At 36.8% G+C, this 18,838-nt stretch overlaps 2 protein-coding genes across 8 annotated transcripts in view; both read left to right on the top strand.

The window, feature by feature from the left end:
* Window positions 1-11,218, top strand: part of LOC113778049 (protein SWEETIE) — a 28,707-nt gene extending 17,489 nt beyond the window's left edge. The window contains exons 30-48 of the mRNA XM_027323302.1: window positions 50-117; window positions 522-615; window positions 1,083-1,303; window positions 1,995-2,139; window positions 2,245-2,313; window positions 3,576-3,632; window positions 3,776-3,862; window positions 3,947-4,075; window positions 4,182-4,385; window positions 4,500-4,955; window positions 6,049-6,114; window positions 7,447-7,544; window positions 7,643-7,739; window positions 7,882-8,014; window positions 8,568-8,878; window positions 8,957-9,088; window positions 9,179-9,340; window positions 9,447-9,572; window positions 9,919-11,218. Of these exons, the coding sequence (XP_027179103.1) occupies window positions 50-117; window positions 522-615; window positions 1,083-1,303; window positions 1,995-2,139; window positions 2,245-2,313; window positions 3,576-3,632; window positions 3,776-3,862; window positions 3,947-4,075; window positions 4,182-4,385; window positions 4,500-4,955; window positions 6,049-6,114; window positions 7,447-7,544; window positions 7,643-7,739; window positions 7,882-8,014; window positions 8,568-8,878; window positions 8,957-9,088; window positions 9,179-9,340; window positions 9,447-9,572; window positions 9,919-10,629 (3,366 nt within the window). The 3' untranslated portion in view covers window positions 10,630-11,218. The remainder of the gene's footprint in view (window positions 1-49; window positions 118-521; window positions 616-1,082; window positions 1,304-1,994; window positions 2,140-2,244; window positions 2,314-3,575; window positions 3,633-3,775; window positions 3,863-3,946; window positions 4,076-4,181; window positions 4,386-4,499; window positions 4,956-6,048; window positions 6,115-7,446; window positions 7,545-7,642; window positions 7,740-7,881; window positions 8,015-8,567; window positions 8,879-8,956; window positions 9,089-9,178; window positions 9,341-9,446; window positions 9,573-9,918) is intronic.
* Window positions 11,219-11,724: 506 nt separating this feature from the next.
* Window positions 11,725-18,838, top strand: LOC113777392 (NADPH-dependent diflavin oxidoreductase 1). 7 transcript variants are annotated; one of them, XM_027322431.1, is made up of 13 exons: window positions 11,725-11,978; window positions 12,062-12,139; window positions 12,229-12,333; window positions 12,744-12,835; window positions 13,157-13,341; window positions 14,300-14,394; window positions 14,967-15,041; window positions 15,116-15,244; window positions 15,880-16,011; window positions 16,989-17,108; window positions 17,651-17,867; window positions 17,961-17,990; window positions 18,139-18,489. In XM_027322431.1, the coding sequence occupies exons 1-13, from the start codon at window positions 11,832-11,834 to the stop codon at window positions 18,393-18,395; spliced, it is 1,662 nt and encodes a 553-aa protein (XP_027178232.1). In that variant the 5' UTR covers window positions 11,725-11,831; the 3' UTR covers window positions 18,396-18,489. The 7 variants fall into 7 exon arrangements, with proteins under 7 accessions (XP_027178232.1, XP_027178230.1, XP_027178231.1 ...); XM_027322429.1 differs by adding an exon at window positions 18,637-18,838 and having other exon boundaries at window positions 11,729-11,978; window positions 17,961-18,545; XM_027322430.1 differs by adding an exon at window positions 18,637-18,838 and having other exon boundaries at window positions 11,730-11,978; window positions 15,134-15,244; window positions 17,961-18,545.

Genomic DNA, 18,838 nt, shown 5'->3' with positions numbered 1-18,838 from the left:
CTTAACTTAGATTTTTTCTCATAAACGCATGCTATGATGTTGTAAACAGGCATCGATTATTGGTGAAGCAATAGAAGACGCATTGTTTCTTATGTTGGATGAGGAAACCGATACTGAGTAAGTTCATTAATGTGCTTTTTAAAATTATAACATTCAATAGCTTGCTTCTGACCTGACTGCAGTTGATAAAATAGGATCACAACTCTGTTAAGAGATTGACAGCTTCTATGTGTGCTCATTTCTGATGTTTTACTATCTGCCTTCTTGGTACAATTTTGTGTTTTCTCAGAGAGAATGCTTGCGTTTTGCACTTTTCTGTGGTTCTAAATGTATCGATTCTCTACTCTGTTTTTGTTTGATGTCTTCAGGATTAACTCCATCACAAAGTTGAATGAAACTAATTGTTCTTTGCCCTATATTTGATCGTTAGATATGTATCTATGAGTGTGTTTATTTGTGGTTTATTAGAATGCACATTTTGATTAATTATTTTGCTCTAAATTCTTCTGATGCTTTTGTAGGATTGCTAATTTAGCTCGTACCACAATTATGCGATTGCTCCTTGCTTCGTGCCCATCATTTCCATCCCATTGGTTATCAATATGCCGCCACATGGTATTCCTTCTCTATCCGCTTGCCGGTTATAAATTTTGTAGCTAAGTGCTCGAGTGGAGTCGAACAAGTGAGATTTGTGAAGTCTCATCTTAGATACGGCTTGGTGTTGCGAAAACTGAATAAATGATCCTTTAAGGACCATGGTTATGCATTTTCAAATTTCCTTGCAAACATTTTCAGTAGAAAGAGACGTTCATATAGTGGATTCATGCTATCTGAGTATAAAAAGCAGAATATTTCAGACTTTGAGTATCCTGAAATTATCACCTTTCATCATGTAAAGAATGTATTATGTGAAGATTCTTTTTTGAAAGTGTTATATCATATACATATTTTTATCGATTTCACTTGATATTTTTATCTTCTCTTTACATTATGGGTATTTTGATGTCAGTATTTACATCTTCATGGGAAAATATTTGTCGTGCTGATTTTCTGTTTAATATGGAAAATTTTAAATTTTCTAGATTCTTACATCATCAAGAAGGGATGCTGGCAGTAATAACATGGATAGTGATTCTATAACCGGTCCAAGTGGAGAGGAAAGATCAAATTTTGGAGAAGATGATGAAAATATGGTTTCTAGCCCAAGGAGCACGCCTAGTCAGGGTCATGCACTTGATTATTCTGGTGCCAGCTCTGCAAGAGATAAGCACCTAAGATATCGCACCAGAATTTTTGCAGCCGAGTATGTAGCTTATTTTTTGTGTTTTTTCACTTGCACGTTGTCGAAAACTTAATAGGGACTAAGAAGCAAATTGTGTGGAAATTTACGCAAGATATGAGAACATGGAGATTGACTTGAGCCAAGGTTGCAGCTGCTCTTATGGTGGATTATATTGGAGCAAGTATCAAAAACTTTAGGATTGGTGCTGGGATAAAGTACATCGAGAATTATGTTTAAAGTGTCAAATTAATTTTTATCTTAATGCTTCCACTGTCAATTTCCAATAATGACCAACATTTTATTGGATCATTCTTCTAAGTAGGTGAAATACATGTATGTACATCTGTTTAATTTGCAAATAGGAGCATGGGCATAAACTTTGGGGCTTTGTGCCATAGATAATCTAACAAAGTCCAACATGCTTATCTATCATCAACACAGATTATTTTTTAAAATTTGTTGACTCTAAAGTGTTAATTGTATGTGCTCACCAGAAGAAAAATCGTATTGCTTCCACTTTCTGAGTGCACAAGTAGGGGACTGATGCAGTAGTGTATGTATGTACTATACGTGTGATGTGCATTCTAAACCTAACTTCCATCTTGAACCATTGTGGAAGCTGATTTACTGATAGAGAGTAGCAGTTCATATCTTTGTTTTTGGTTGTTTGTTTTGTTCAATGTAACATTAGCGAAACTTGTTTGGAATATAGGTGTTTGAGCCATCTTCCTGGAGCTGTCGGAAATAACCCTGCTCACTTTGACCTCTCTCTGGCTAGAACCATTACTGCTAATTCTATAGCTTCTGGAGACTGGCTAGTTCTTCAATTGCAAGAGCTGATTTCGCTTGCTTATCAGGTGCAGAATGTGTATATTTTCTTTATCTTCTAATCAAACTCTTTAACAATGCTGAACTGCAACAACATCCTCAAGATAGTGACGTTTTTCCTTCTTATGTTGCAGATAAGCACTATCCATTTTGAGAACATGAGGCCCATTGGTGTGGCACTTTTGAGTACAATCGTAGATAAGGTACTCTTTATGTGATTTATGGTAATTCTGATGCTTTTGCTCTAATTGGTCGTCCAGCTGTGAGCACATAGGCTCACTTGTTTGAATTAATTTTTTACATTCATGGTTGATGTCCTTTGGTTCTTTTTTTTTTTTTTTTTTACTCTTGGTTTGTTTATAATGATTATTTATTATCACGACTTTGGTATTTGGGAAATAATTTTGATACTGACATATTAGCTACACCTTTCATTATAGATGATTGAACTTTTTAGCTGAGATGCAACCATTTGTGTGTTACAAAGCCTCGATATGTGCAAAATTTTTCTTATGTAGATTGATTATCTAGCTCTTTGTAATAAAGATCCCTCATTGACATTGTTTTGCTAATATTTGTGGATTAGTTTCACATGTATGTCTGTTCAACATTGTTAATTTGCTTTTACATGGAACTCCTTGATGACTACAATATTTTGTTAATTGCTGATACTGCACAACCATTTTCCAGCCCAAGTTAATGGAATACCTTCTCTAATTTTTTGGGATTATTGGTGGATTCTTGTGTTACTATAAGATATTTCTTTCTGTAATTTTTAAGGTCTTCTTTGCGGTATGTATAACATCTGTGCTATCTGGATTCTCCTTGTTGAGTAAATAAATCACTGAAAAAAATTTTCTGGCTTTGCATTCTGTGAGATGAGATTTTTGGCTTGTTAATATTGGCATTGCCAAGACATTATTATCGTAGTTGGCAATAGGGTAGATTTTCTTGTCTTTTCTGAGTGAACATGCTTCTTGCAATTTCATGATCGCTTTTGAGTTGTCCCCAAAAGCAAGATTGACACAGCTATTTGGATTTTAAGTAATGCCTCGAAGAGAAAGATGATAATGCTCATATTATTCTGTCAAAAGCCAAAGCTCTTCTATTGTCATTCAGGAATATATTTTCCTCTCTTCAGTGCTGAAGTACAGTTTCTGACCATGTTGTTTTTAGTGATCAACTGGATAAATATAAGAGAAGCTAACATCAGTTATATTCGCTAACATATATTTGGTCCTGTTTTTGGTCATTATGCTTAAAAAAAGAGAAGTCCATAGATTAGCAGAAAGGTGCTCTCGAGCAATCAGTCTTACTGTTTGGGGTGTCTACCAGGATGTGTTTTCTTGTGACCTACATTCTTAGCAATTTTCTTCTTTTAAGTGATACCTAACCTTTGGTAGATATTGAGTTTTTGCAAGTTTTAAATTTAAACAATCTAATAGTTGATTGCGCTTTCCTGCAGTTTGAAAAGATAGCAGATCCTGAGCTTTCTGGACACCTGCTTCTAGAACAGTATCAGGTCTGCTTATTGTCTTTCTGAACCTCATTCTGCTTGCAGTTAAATTGCTTAGGTTTTGTTAGTTTTGAATTTGATAATTGCTGTTACAGTTCACTTTACCATGAATTTACAATTTGAGAATTATTATGTTTGATGGAGATCAGGCTCAACTACTATCAGCTGTTAGAACTGCATTGGACACATTGTCTGGGCCTATTCTTCTGGAAGCAGGATTGCGGTTGGCCACAAAGGTTTTGAAATGTCTATAGGACCAACATTTCATATTTATTTTCATTGCAGTATTGATGCATATATCATGATGTCTGAACTTCCAGATATTGACAAGTGGAGTTATTAGTCAAGATCAAGCTGCAGTGAAGCGAATATTTTCATTGATTTCACGTCCCCTGAATGAATTCAATGACCTTTATTATCCATCTTTTGCAGAATGGGTTTCATGCAAGGTTGATATTGCTTTAATTGTTTTGAGTCCAACATCTGGAGATTATCTATTTATGTTGTATGTGTTAGAGGTCTTCACCAGCTGCTGATTTTTTCCCTGTATTCCAGATCAAAATAAGACTTCTGACGGCCCATGCCTCCCTGAAATGTTACATCTATGGATTCTTGAGGCGAGAAAAGGACAGGATGCCTGGCGAATATCAAGCATTATTACCTTTATTTTCTAAAAGTTCAGATACTCTCGGGCTGTACTGGCTGTCTGTTTTGAAGGACTATAGTTACATCCGGTTTCGTCTACCTCCTAGGAAGAACGTGAGCTTAAGTTCTTTTGCTGAACAATTTTGGGTTTAAGATGGAAGAATGAACCATTTTAGAAGTCTTGACTTTACTGCCTAAGCTTTTAATTTTTTCCTCTGCTGCATACAGTGGAAAGCTTTTCTTGAAGGAGTCCAATCGTCTCTAGTTTCAAGCAAGTTGCAGCCTTGTTTAGAAGAAGCCTGGCCAGTGATCCTGCAAGCTGTGGTGCTTGATGCTGCTCCAGTCAAACCTTTTGCAAATGGGTCTTCAGCAGCTGAAGACAAATCAGAAAGTGACTTCATTTCTGAATACCGCATGGTTGAGTTGCGAGCAGAAGAATTTCATTTCCTATGGGGCTTCTCTTTACTTGTGCTATTTCAGGGGCAAGATACATCTAGTGATCAAGTTGTAATACCAGTGGGTTCAGTCAAGTCAAAATTTAGTGCTGATTTGACTGTTGAAGATGGAAGTTCTGTAACTTCAAGGATATACGAAACAATTCTACCAGTTCTGCAATTTCTGTCAATTGAAAGATTTTTCAGCGCTGGATATCTCACTATGGATGTCTGCAGAGAATTGTTGCAGGTAAATATCTCCAGAATCAAGATTCTGCTGTACATTTATTTTGATTGGGTTCTTGCAGCTATTATTTCCTGCTATTTTTGTCAATTTAATTAGATTGATGATCTATATTCTTTGAGACTTTTGCAGTAAAGTCTGTTAATTTTGGTCAACTTAATGGTGTTGATCTAGAATCGTTGAAACTTCAAGCAGTTAAATGATTGTGTGTACAACAAAAGGTGGTATATTTCAGCATTTGATACTGCTGCTGCATGCGTTCTTAGAGTTGAATTGCCTCTATATGTGTATGGTCTAGTTTTAATGTTTTTAAGTTTTGACTTCCATGGTAAAGCTTCTGACATGGATAGCTGGCAAGAACCAGTAATACTTAATATGCACAAAGAAAAATTTTCTCATGATATCAAAGCTATGGTCTCTGACTTGATAATACTGACTGGTCTATGATGCAATAACCTTGATTTATTTGTAGGATTCGTCCAGTATCTGGGATGAAGTTCATTGCTTCAACTTTGTTTTTAACAGAGGATATCCATCTTGTTGTGCTGCTTAATATACACAATCTTTTTGTTTAGTTTGGTCTGATTCCACCTTTGTCTTGGCCTGAAAAATCCAAGATTTGGTCTTTATTGCTCATGCTCCGACATAAATTTATCTTTAGCTTTTACTAGCCACTGCATTCCAAGTCTGAGCAGCTCTTTGCCAGATTCGCTTGTTAGATGCAACCTTGCATCAAATTTCAGGTTGGAAAATATCCCATGAAGCAGATGTGGTTTTTGCTACTTACATCTGTAAATAAATGCAAGCTGGTCATGTTTTCTTCCTGTTGTGCATTTGCATTTGATTCATCTTGTGTGATTGTTGGTTTTTGACCATTTGTTTGGTATTTAATCAGTATCTTTGGATTAACACCACATAAGCATTAAAGCCTTTGTCCTCCTCTAGTCATTCTGAAATATGTGAAACCATTTTAATCATGCTGGTTGCTGACTTCTTGGATTGCTATTCATTTAAGTGTTGTTGCTGTATTCTAGTTCAATTCAACAATTTCTCAAATTGTTTAAACTGTTATGTGACAAATTATTTACACTGTATGCAGGTTTTTTTGTATTCAATAGTTGCAGGCAATTCATGGGATAGTCTTGCAGTCTCTGTCATGTTAAAGGTGATTTTCACAAGTCCTTTTACCCGTAAAGTTTCCAGAAATCCATGAACCTTGTTTGAGGATAATAACTGTTGCGTGAAATACATTCATTTTTGAACCAGCAACTCCTCCCGCCTCAGTTACATGCCTGGCCCTCATGATTTCTAATCCGATTCGCAATTCCTTTTCAGTCTTTTCCATTTCTGTAGTGTGATTTTCCACAAAATTGGCTATTATCTCTTGCTCGAATGACCTCCCTGATTTAATCCTGCAAGGCTATTTTGGGCGTTTTTAATTAGATGATGATGTCAACAAACTTCAATTGATGTTATTGTGATATATGATGTCTGCATGAAGTGATGTAAAACATTAAAAGTGGTCAATGCAATTTCAAAAACTTCAGTGGAGGTTATGACATTATGACTGGACTCTGGAGAGGTCAGTGTGATTTAGCTTTTTTCTTAGGGAACCTTTTCATAAAAGAGTTACGCTCATTTCTCTTTTCCTAAACTCAGCTGATTCTGACTTTGACATTTGAGTTCCTCTCTGTTTATTTTTAGTTTATTACAAGAAGCAGTCATTCAGGTGCTTTAGGAAGTAGCTTTTGGCTTTTTTATACTTTGGAAGATAAAAAGAGAAAAAGCCTTCAAATTCTTAAACAGGTTTTCATGAATCCCTTTACATTACCAGCTATAGGAAGAAGCTGAAGCACATGAAAAGACAACTTCAGTTATTGGAGTATTTGAACTTTGAGATTTAAATGTAGTACTTGAAAAACAACAAACTATCACACCACAAAATCTGCAGGATCAACTTTGTCATGAAAATGTTAATCTTACAGCTTTGTGGTAATATCTAATAGATAAACTGAAAAAGGGTTCTCCATTTTCTTCCTTTTTTCGTAATACCTGGTAGTTAATTGACTAGCTGAAGAACTAACAAGTGTGTTATGAAGGATTTCAGAACATTTTAGTGTCTGTTTTATTTCAAAATAACTGTAGATAGTTCAGCATAATTTACATATATGATAAAATTTAGGCCTATGCAGTTAATGCGCAGGAATAAAATTAAAATCATATTGTATTAATTGGATTAAGTAAGGTGGTACTTGAATAGATGGGAAACTAAATGATTTAACAATTAAAATCTGAGTATGTATGTTTCTCATTTTTAGTCCAGTGTGCATATATTGCTTTATTCTGAACCATGATTTAAAAGTATCACATTTCATCCCCAAGTTATTATGCCCAAATTTTTCTGCTTAATGTTCTAGTTCTTCTCTATGATTGAGCAGGTTACCATCATGAGGCTAGATTCTGAGATTTTCATCATTTCTTTCCATTATTTTAACAGATTTTGCAGAACTGCCCGAAGGATTTCGTGGAAAAAGAAAATTTTGCATACTTGTCCTCGGAACTTTGTTTAGCATTTCTTTTCAAGTTCTTTGCGAGGTATCCAAGTGATGAACATTGTTTGGTTCCATATCTCAGATAAAAAATTAACTTATGTAATAGAATATAAGAGAAGCCTCTTGCTGTTTTATTTTCAGTTGTGATGCAGCTTCTCCTTATCAATTGAATTGGGAAAATACCGTTTTGGTCTCACTTAGTGCAGCTGCAACACTTCTGAGACGGGTTGATCGTAAGGTGGGTTCTAAAGTACTGGCATGTGTAACTACATGATCCTTATAGTAGGGGGTATCAGATAGATAGAATATACTGTCTTTTTCTCTTTTATGTTGTCCAAATTTTTTTATACCTTGCTTATTTAACATAACTTGTATTGCAGATGCAGTTAAAACTTTTGTTTGGTTTTCTTTTAATTGGCTGCAAATCAATTGGAGCAGCATCGACTGAATTGTCCCTTTCCAGAGTTAATGACTTTGTTCTGTCTATCATTTCCATTGTGAAGGGGCATGTTGGTAAGCCACCAGTATTGATGTATGCTTTCCAATTGCAACGTCTTGATGCTAAGAAAATCCTAGTCACTGTGATTCATGAATCTCCAATTACTTTTTTGCTTGCATTCCGTGTTTTATGATCAAGAAACTAACCTAATAGTCTGGCCATCAAATTCTGACTATACCCCTTTATTCTGGGGGGAGAGCTTTGGGGGGGGGGGGGGGTTCAGATTCTCTCATGCAGCCATTTTGCCCCTTCTTACAGAGTAATGGTGAAAAACTATAATATTCTAATTTTCTTTTCTTGGCACTTCTTACAGACTAATGGTGAAAAATGTTTTTTGTTCTCATAGAATATAGTGGCCTGCATGAGCCTATGGTTTTCCTGATGGTAACTTAGAATTTGTTCCTAGTACTTGGAATATAATAGGAAGTCAAATCTGTTGCAAATCAACATAGTTAGCAGAGCCTACTAAGACACAGGATATGGCTTCTTGTTATGTATTATGCTGTTAGATCATTTTGTCCCATGTTAGAGTAAAATGTCTGGGATGACAAACAGTTTTATTCGCAGATAAATCTGAACTTGATTACGATGGTGTTTGCCAATTGAGAACAATCAACCATGCTTGTCTAAATGCATCTGTTAGTTTGATTAATGAATGCGTCGACAGTATTCATCAAATGGAGGATAAGAGGTCCAACCAACGGAAATTGCTGCAGATGAGGCTTGCTTTTTCTCTTGAACATGTTGTTTCATTTGCTAAAGTAGCTTTTGAGCTTGAATCCTTTGGTGAAGGGAAAGAAAATGATCCCAGTTTATCAACTGATTTATACAATAGCAATCAATGTATCCAGGCTGTTCTTAGTGATTACAACATACAGGTAACTGAGTAACAACTGATTGTGTGGTTTTGAGCTGTAGTCACTTGTCATTCACGATGCAAAACTTCTCATGTACAGGTTCAAGTGATTAGCTTGCAAGTATTGAAAAGCATGCTACAAAAGAGCAGTGATACATGCAACTCTTTTGAGATATTCTTTGTTGGAGAGCTTGCCGGAGACCTCCTCATTGTGATCCAAAAATTTTTGGAGGTGATAGCTAATTATGTATTCCCCACTTCAAAGACTTTATTGTCTAATCATCCTAAAGAAACCTGACACATGCTTTACAAATGACTACAGAAACCTATCAGGGAATCAGTTACCATAGTTGGGGAGTGCTTAAAAATTCTAATGCTTTTCCAAGCACTATCAAGAGACTCTGAATGTCAGAAAAGCATTTTAAGTTTGCTTTTGGAAGCAATTTTCATGGTTTTTTCAGCATCAGAGGAAAATCTTTCTCAGGTAACACCAGGCTGAGAATTGGACTCTCGGTGTTTGATTTGCGTCTTTGAATTCTGAAAACGTTTAAACTGGACTAAATTAGCACCATTGTCTCTGTTACCCACAGGACCTTAATGAATTGAGAAGCACAGCTATAAAACTTGTTTCACAGCTTGCTCAGAGTCCAAAATCTGGAGTTTATTTCAAGGATGTTCTGCTAACAATGCCTATTACAAGAAGACAGCAACTTCAGGTATTTTTCCTTTATTTTACATTTTTGAAGGAAATGCCATGTTTGTTCAGGTATCTTTAGTTTTCACTTTTGCCCTTGTTTGATAAATGACGTCCTTGTACCAGCACTATTGCTGAAAAGCTATATTACTTCTTTTATTGTAGCTTCAGTTGAAGTGATTATGTGCATGCTGTTGATGCTTATCTTATGCTTGAACTTCAATACCTTCTGTCTCTTTTGCAAATCACGTTCTTAGTCTGTATGGTATTGTGTACTCTTTCCATGTAATCCCATGATGAACTGCATTGTCTCGCTTTTATTCAACTCTAATGGACTTCAAGATCTAAAACAGATGTTGCACTTTCAGGATATTATTCGTGCTTCTATGAAGCAGGAGCAGAATATAATAGAAAAGAAGCCTATTGTGCCACCATTAGCGATAAAGATTCCTGCACAAACAGAAGAAACCAAGCAGCAAAGTTCACCATCATCCCTGGCGAGAGAATCGGATGATAAAAGCGAGGAAGAAGATGATGATGATGATTGGGACACTTTCCAATCATTTCCTGCCTCAACAAAAGAAGCTGCTTCAACTTCCAGCATAACCTCAGAAGAGCCTGACTCGACTAAAAACCCTTCTATTCCGATCCATGACTTTGAAGGGCACCTTAGGCCACGTGATTCAGATGAGGCAAAAGAAGTCATTGTTGCAAATGATGCAGATGCGGAAGCAGAAGCAGGTGGTATTTTGGACTCTGCGATGGTCAGAAATCAGGTAGAAGAAATCCATGATCCTGAATGTGATCGCCGCAGTACTGAGCAACTTGATGGTCTCCAACCTGACAGCAGCAAAGTTATTTCAAGCCAGACACGTAGTGAAGCTGTCACTAGTCCTGTTGAAGTAGAAGAGTACAAAAAGGCGTGTGAGATGGAAAAGATTACAATAGCACCCAGCACTGAAGAGAGTCTGTCATCGCCAGATTTTCAAAATGTTGAAGAACATAGTCATCCAGACAATGAACACCATGTTAGCACCAGTGCAGGGTCTTGCGACAAAAATAAGTTGGACTTGGAGTGATAGGGACGACATCCATGACCAACTCGCGTCTGATTCCACACATCATGGAGAAGAGCAGGGAAGTGGTCAGGTGAAATAAATATTGAAGATGCTCACATCCATCGTTTGAAGAGTTTCTGATCAACATGGAGCAGTGGGTTGGGGACGGAGTTAGCAAATTATAAACTGATTATATCTTGCGGATAAGATGAAAATGATGATACTGGTAGTAGCTGGAACGGAGAGAAGAGATCCATCCATTAGGAAAGGTGCCAGGAAAAAATGCTTGTCAGAAGTAGTCTGCATTGTTGGTCCGTGGAGTGTCAGTCGGCAAATTTAGTGAAGTCATAGAGGTGGCATATTTGCGAAGCACGCCGAAAATTGAATTTCTTTAGTTTGTTGTAAATTTTGAAATGCTTGCTGCGCGGCCATGTGTCAGCATCTTTTTCTTTTTCTTTTTTTTTTTTTTTTTGTAATTTATTTTTGAGTATCAGAATTCTGCTTTCTTTAATTCGTTGTCGTAAATTCATATATTTCGACCTACTAGAACATCAGTCGTTATGCTGAATGCTGAAGCAGATTTATACTACCACTATTTGTACTTCCACAATTCGATGCGTGGTTTACCTAACAATAATAATGTTTTCTTTTCAATGAGAAACAATAATAATTATCAACTCTTAGATTATTTTAAGAGTTTAAATCACTAAATAGATTATTTAAATCACTAAATAATGTGAGTGGATCAGAATCATGGTACTGTGCTCTCAGAAGGAATTGTAGCATTTTCGCAAATCATATTCTCAATTATCATTAAGCAACTCCATGATCTTCCACACCAAATTGGGAAAACGTAAGGTTTCAAAAAAATATATAGCAAACCTTAAATTGTTTAACAAGATGGATATTAGCTCGACTCCAGAACTTGAAAAAATATGAATGATAGATTAGCAAATGCTTGGTGCTCAACAGACAAATGGGAAAAAATGAATTCAAAGCACAAAATCCATTCATTCATTACAAAGCCTATGGGCTCCATCTTAATCCTGGCCTAGCGCACACAAAAGTCTAGACCAACATAGAAATTGGGCCTAAATGATCACACCCATTGCTGTAGGCTTCCTGTCCCAGTCCGGAACGAATTTTGTAAAGAAGGCTGCACAGCACTGCATTGGGAAAACCGGAACAAGCTGTGAGCAAGCTGGTCTATCGCCTAGCCGATCATGGAGGACGAGCCGAACAAGAAGAAGCTGCTAATACTTTACGCTTCAGAAACTGGAAATGCCATGGACGCAGCTGAGCGATTAGGTCGCGAAGCCGATCGCCGCTGCTGCCCCGTCTCCGTCCTCTGCATCGATGACTTTGAACCCGTACGCCTTTTTCCCGATTAGTACGTGCATACACGAATTTTTTCTGTCTAGACGTACCTATGTTCATGCATTTACTGCTACAGAAAAGTTTACCTTTTGAAGAGACGGTCATTTTTGTGGTTTCAACCACCGGCCAAGGGGACGTTCCGGATTCCATGAAGGTTTATACGCTTTTTTTTGCTTTTTTGGTTCTGATTTATTGGGAGCTTGTGTTTGGATTTTGCTTTTGCTGAAATTTTGGTTTTTATAGGGGTTTTGGAGGTTTTTATTGCAGAGGAGTTTAAGTAAGGAGTGGCTTAAAGGAGTTGATTATGGCGTGTTTGGATTGGGTGATTCGAGCTACCAGAAATATAATGTAATGATGATTTCTATACCCTAGGGAGGTTAATCCTATGGTACTCCCGTTCTTCCTCTCCCGCTCAGCTCAATTTTGCTGTTTTTTCTTGGGATTTTGAGCTTTTTCATCTTGCCTGCCTATAAATATTTTCACTTGTTAATTGCTGGCGCATAAACGTTCTTGACTGAAAAGTATGCGTTATAGTTTGACGTTTCATTTTAGATTTTCATTTGCAAGTATGAATTCGAATATTTTGTTTCGGAAGGATAAAATATTAGCTTCTATTTAAACTTGTCCGTACGCAAGCAGAGTTGGCATTATTTCTCAATACTGTCACAAGTTCATGCTATGGTAACTGTGAAACAATTGTGTATTGTGACTAGTTTGAATGCTGAATTACGTATCATTTTTGTGTGTTCTTGTTGCAGTTTGTTGCGAAGAAGCTAGACAAAAGACTGTTGGATCTTGGTGCTAGATCCCTGATTGAAAGAGGTCTTGGAGATGATCAGCATCCATCAGGGTATGATTCTGTGATTAGCAACATTCAACCAAATCTTTTCTTTTTCTGCATTTTTTTGGGTAGGAATTGAAAATTGGTAGATAGAATATATTTATATTTATATATATATCTTCACATTGTGGCTTTTGCTTTATGATTCCTTAATGGGACATAGAAAATGTCATAGTCAAGTTTTTATATTGTTGCTACTACTGCTTCTATCAGTTAAATGAGCTTATGGATATGTCTTTAATCTTTTTGTCAGGTAAAATAGATTATCACCTTGCATTCTTGTCTTTGCTTTTCCAAAACTGACTGTTACCCACTATGCTGCAATTATAGGTATGAAGGAGCTCTGGACCCTTGGATGTCCAAATTGTGGAAGACATTGTACAATAAGGCTCCTAATTTGTTCCCTAATGATCCAAATACTGCCACATTAAATGGTACTTGGGTGGATCAGCCGAAGATACAGATAACATATCATGATGTTGGTAAAGGAAATTCTCAATGTTCAGCCGCCATTGGTGAGTTGCTTCCTTAGACTGGTTGGTGAACTTAACCCTTAATTTGGGGGCTGTATGTTGTTTATTGTCTCACCTATTCATACAATTCAGCTACATGTTTATCTACTTAGTCACAAGCTTATAAACATTCTTTATTTTCCAATACGTACAAAGGTGAAGCTATTCTCCCTTCTAGTTGGCAGTGTCGCAATACCGTAAGCCTTGCAGAGTACTGAAAGCTTCTAGAAGAGTATAGCTGTTCTCTCTGTGTTGCCCTATCCTTTGCTTTCTCAAGCATACTCTAACACGGACAAGTAGAGCATAAAGATTAAGTTCAGAGTGTTATCAATACTGTTCAACACAAGTTTGTGGCTTCTTTAGCTACTATTAGACGTCATTGTCCAAGTTCCTTTCTCCTTGGTTAATTTTTCACCTTTTTGAACAGGCAATGGCACCATGATCAGCAGCCCAGAGTATAAAGCTGAGTTGAAATTTCAAAGCTAATGGGGGTATTTGTGCAAAAAATAGAGGTGACTGAAAAATCAAAGTGATTAGGGCAAGAGCAACCCCTGGCCACCAGTTCCGAAGTTAAAACTTTTTCTTCAATTAGAGAGGAGATTAATTTACTATTTTGTAAATTCAAGCACATACTTCCACATGTGAACTGGATTATTTCACGATTCAATAATTTGGCACTGGTTATCATGATAGGTGCTGAAAATCGAACCAGGACATTGCCTAAAATAGAACAGCATGTTAGAATCATCATCTACATAGAAGATTAAGCCCTTAGAAAGAGAGAAGATTAGTACTTGATACAATGCCATAAATGAACAAAAATGATTGGAATCTAACATTTTCTACCTACAATTTTTGGCTTCTTATGACTTTAAATTTATGATATTGGATGCCTGCATGTCTACTATTGTCTGCATTTGGTATGCAATCCACCTGAGAATGAAACTTATGGCTGTTGCAGACTTCAAAAGTCTTGAGATGCTGATCGAGAGAACTCGTTCAATGTCCCCTGGGAAATCTTCTGGCAAGATGAGGCCTGATTGCTTTCTAAATTTGGTATGGTGATTTCTTGAAGTTTTGAAGTAATGAGCATAATCTGTATGATACATATTAGGGACATGACATGGAAAATTTGAATGGCTTGGGAAGTTCTGGACTAACGTACTTCTTTGAATGTTTCTTGAACGCTTTGCTGCCTGTTCCAGTCTCTGGGGCTTCTTTAATTATTACACAAACCATTCTTAGATCTTCGCTGCAGCACATATACAATGTTATGCTAATTCTCTAGGCAAATTGCTTAAAGCTTTTACTGATAAAGAGTGCTTGTAACATGTGCTAGTACCCGTTTAACTTATTAAAAAAATAGCCCCGCATAAACTGAACTGGATGTTTGGCATCTGTTAAACATGTACTCTTTCCACCCCCCCCCCCCCCCCAAAAAAAAAAAAACCACCCCACACACTTACACTCCTACTCTTGAATACATGCATATGCTTTTGTCAAGCATGTATGACTGCGTGGAACCTGTCTAGAGGACAGCTTAAAGAAATGTTATTGTTCTGGTTCTTTAATATTTTTTTTTAAAATTCATACACTTTACTTGTGCTTTTGTCAATTCACTGGTCTAGACAGAAAACTGCCCATTAACTAGGCCAGGTAGCGGCAAGGATGTATGGCACTTAGAGTTCGAAGCAGTTTCATCAGTAAGTCATGAAATCAGGCAGAATTTGTCAGTTTTATGACTTGCAAAATTGACGTTCTATATTTCACAGGACAGTCTTTTTCCTTGTTTCAGTCTATTCACTATGATGTTGGTGATGTTCTCGAGGTGCTTCCCAGCCAAGATCCTGTTGCAGTTGATGCTTTCATGAAGCGTTGTAATTTGAACCCAGAAGCTTACATCACTGTAAGCAGTCCTCTGAATGTAGTTGTTTTTCTGTCATTTTACAGAATTTATGTATTAAGATTGGAACTTTGAAGCCTGATTTTGCTTCGTTATTGTGTTGCTGTCATTTGAGTTGTTTGTCTTCATACGCTAGCTCTTTGTTTTTGAATTTTGAATCACATAATTCTTTGTGCATCCATTCTCCTTTGTTACTCATCTTTTCCTGGTCATGGCTATTACTTGACACTTGTTATTGATGCATCATAATGGAGGTATAATTTAGACATAATGAATGACCACTTCTTTGTGAAAACTTTTTTTGTACTTGTTGCATGTATTATACTTGTTGGACACCATAGATAGTTCTTTCCAGGTTCATCCTTATAGAATGAGAAGTACATTGATAGTTTCTTATGTGCCCTGATAATCCCTGTCAGATGATCTTTTTTGGAATTATTCTTCTCCTTCTTCTCACTGTATGTCTTCCTGTCTACTTTTGTTTCACCTTTTGCCTCTAGTGTTTGCCCTCTTCTTCTTACTTGGTGATGGCTGTCAATTCCGGATGTATGCACATAAATTTTGCATGAGATGGATTTGTTCTTTGATAGGTTGCTTTTTGCTTGTTCAGGTGCTAATTAAGAATTACTTATTTCCAGGTTCAACCAAGCAAGAAAGAGAATTCCATGGGTGATACTAACCATGCTCCGGACATCCCTGTGAAATTGAAAACTTTTGTGGAATTAACAATGGATATTGCATCAGCTTCGCCCAGACGCTATTTCTTTGAGGTCAGATATAATTCTGCCTATTTAATTTTCAATGTCGACATTTTATACGTCTTCCTTCAAATTTTCTTTTTTTAGTTCTTCTGCTTTCTTGGTGGCTTGAAAATCCTGCATTCATTATTTTCTAAGATATTTGGGTTTTAGACATATTCAAGTGCTGACATTTTAAAAAGGTAATCAGAGAATTCTGCCGCTGCACAAACTTTGACTGATGAAATCAGTTTATAACTGAATTTCTGTTGTAAGAGCTGATCTACAAATTTTTCATGTCTGTTTGAGTAGAGTTTCATGGTGGTTAACGTGGTCTTTGTAGTTATCAAATTCATAGTTTTGCTTACTGATGCAAATTGAGTCAGTAATTAAGAGTCAACATGTTGATTGATTGATTTGTGAAGTATATTTTCAAGTGTATTTCCTCAGAAAATAGTCATGAGTTACTCTTTCTTTATTTTGATTACCAAATTTCTTATACAAAGAAATGCTTTTACCCAGCACAATTTACTTGTTAATAGTTTTTCCTAATGATCTAGAGTTGGGGAACTCTTATCTCTTCAACATCTAAACTACAGTGCGTTCCGATGCATTGTGGACAACTCCTGTAATTTTTAACTGTCACTTTTCTAGCTTTGAACATGTCACCATGTGCCTTCACTTTACTTGGTTTTTGCACTCGTGCTTCTTTGATAAAGCTATGTGCACTGCTAGATTGAGTGTGATGTACATGTTCATTTCTTGTTCTTGTGGTTTAATTTGTATTTGCAGTCATCTTTAACTAAAGTTATATTTGCAGTCTGGTCAAAATATTTTGTTTTGTCCTGTTTATTATTTGCTTTCTAGGAATCTGACAAGTCTTGACTTTGGAACCAATCATGTATTTGTACAAGATAATCAAGTATTCTAAACTTCTACTTTGCTATGAAGGTTATGTTATCAATTTGCTTTTGATTGGTGAGCAAAACTGATATGCTGAAGTTTTGCAGATCATGAGTAATTTTGCCAGTGCTCAACATGAGAAGGAAAGGCTGCAGTATTTTGCGTCGCCTGAAGGAAGAGATGATCTATATCAATACAACCAAAAGGAACGAAGAACTGTGCTGGAGGTGCCACCTTTATTAATAATATGAACTAACCACCAGAGATAGTTACCTTTTGATCTGTTTGATTGTGCATGACAGTTTACTTTCTTCCACTATAACATGGGCAGTTTAGTTAATTTTGCCTTCAGAAATGATACTTGGAATGCACGTCCATTGTAGAGGATGCACTGGCGATCTTTCCAAATATATAGTGGAATTTCCAATTTATTATATCTTTTGTCACTGAGATGAATTTGCTCTCTCAGGTCATCTGTCCCACGAAAGTGAAAATTTTGAGTCATGGAGCCTGATATTTTTGCTTAGAGCTTGGCTGTAGATTTAGTGAGTTTGCTCCCATTATAGACCTGTTTATGCATGATCACATGGTGTTGATTCAATGTGAACTTGTAAAACATGATGATCTTCTATTTATGCTGGTTTAGGACCACTTGACATGCTAATTCTTGGCGTTTCTTGGTGTAATGCTGGAATGTTCGTTGCAGTATGTGGAGGATTATTCTTGTGTTCCATTGACATTATGTGTGTCGTTTCATTGGAGATTTCAGGTCTTAGAAGATTTCCCTTCTGTGCAAATGCCACTTGAATGGTTGGTACAGTTAATTCCTCCACTAAAGACGAGAGCTTTCTCCATTTCTTCTTCTAATTCTGCTCACCCAAACCAAGTACACTTGACGGTGAGCGTTGTGTCTTGGACAACACCATACAAAAGGACGCGCAAGGGTCTTTGTTCAACATGGCTAGCTGGACTTCATCCGCAGCAAAGTATGGTCCATCACTACAGTATTATATGCAGTGTGTTTTCAGTAACTCCACTAAGCCCATGGTTATTGACTTTTTAACTATTATATTGAACAGGAGTCCTAATTCCGGCATGGTTTCACAAAGGTTCTCTTCCTTCACCTTCACCCTCAGTTCCACTTATTCTCATTGGACCCGGGACTGGTTGTGCTCCATTCCGTGGATTTGTGGAGGAAAGAGCCCTTCAAAGTAAATCTGGTCCGACAGCTCCAGTGCTTTTCTTTTTTGGTTGCAGAAATGAGGAGAATGACTTCTTATATCGAGACTTTTGGTTGTCCCATTTACAAAGTGGCGGAGTACTTTCAGAGGACAAAGGTGGAGGATTTTATGTTGCGTTCTCAAGAGACCAGCCACAAAAGGTGTATGTGCAACATAAAATGCGAGAACAAAGCACGAAAATCTGGAATCTGCTTGCTGGGGGGGCTGCTGTCTACGTTGCAGGTTCTGCTAACAAAATGCCCTCTGATGTATTGGCAGCTCTGGAGGAAATAATTTCCTTAGAGGGTGGAGTTACGAAAGAAGTTGCTGCAAGGTGGATTCACGCGCTGGAAAAGTCTGGCAAGTACCATGTCGAAGCCTGGTCTTGAGGGCATGCGTGGCTACCCAATTTTACTGAGAAAACAGACGTAAGAAGACTTAGAGGTAAAGAAGTTTATAGTGCGAATATTACATCATGAATCCTTGTTCTTTTCTTTTCTTTTTTTTTACCCTTATTGTTTCTTTTATTTTGCAGGAATGAAGGAGGAAGCTTTACCTAGAGTATTCACTTATGTTGTATCCTTCTTCGTGTATAAAGATTTTTGTAGTTTTCATATCTGCAAGTCAAATAAACTATACATAGCTGTAGTTCTTTTCCATTTTCATAATGTTTGGAAATAGCATTCTTGAGATGTAATGGCAATTAATTGATTAAAGTTATCTTATTCTTTTAGAAA

The sequence above is a fragment of the Coffea eugenioides genome, chromosome 7, assembly GCF_003713205.1.
Source record: "Coffea eugenioides isolate CCC68of chromosome 7, Ceug_1.0, whole genome shotgun sequence".
NCBI lineage: Eukaryota > Viridiplantae > Streptophyta > Magnoliopsida > Gentianales > Rubiaceae > Coffea > Coffea eugenioides.
This window is presented reverse-complemented; position numbering and strand designations above follow the sequence as displayed.

Coding starts and splice junctions, on each gene's coding strand:
- LOC113777392 (XM_027322429.1), top strand. CDS start 11,832: ATGGAGGACGAGCCGAACAAGAAGAAGCTGCTAATACTTTACGCTTCA. Junction 13,342..14,299: donor TCAATGTTCAGCCGCCATTG/GTGAGTTGCTTC, acceptor TGGCTGTTGCAG/ACTTCAAAAGTCTTGAGATG. Junction 15,042..15,115: donor AGTTCGAAGCAGTTTCATCA/GTAAGTCATGAA, acceptor TTCACAGGACAG/TCTTTTTCCTTGTTTCAGTC.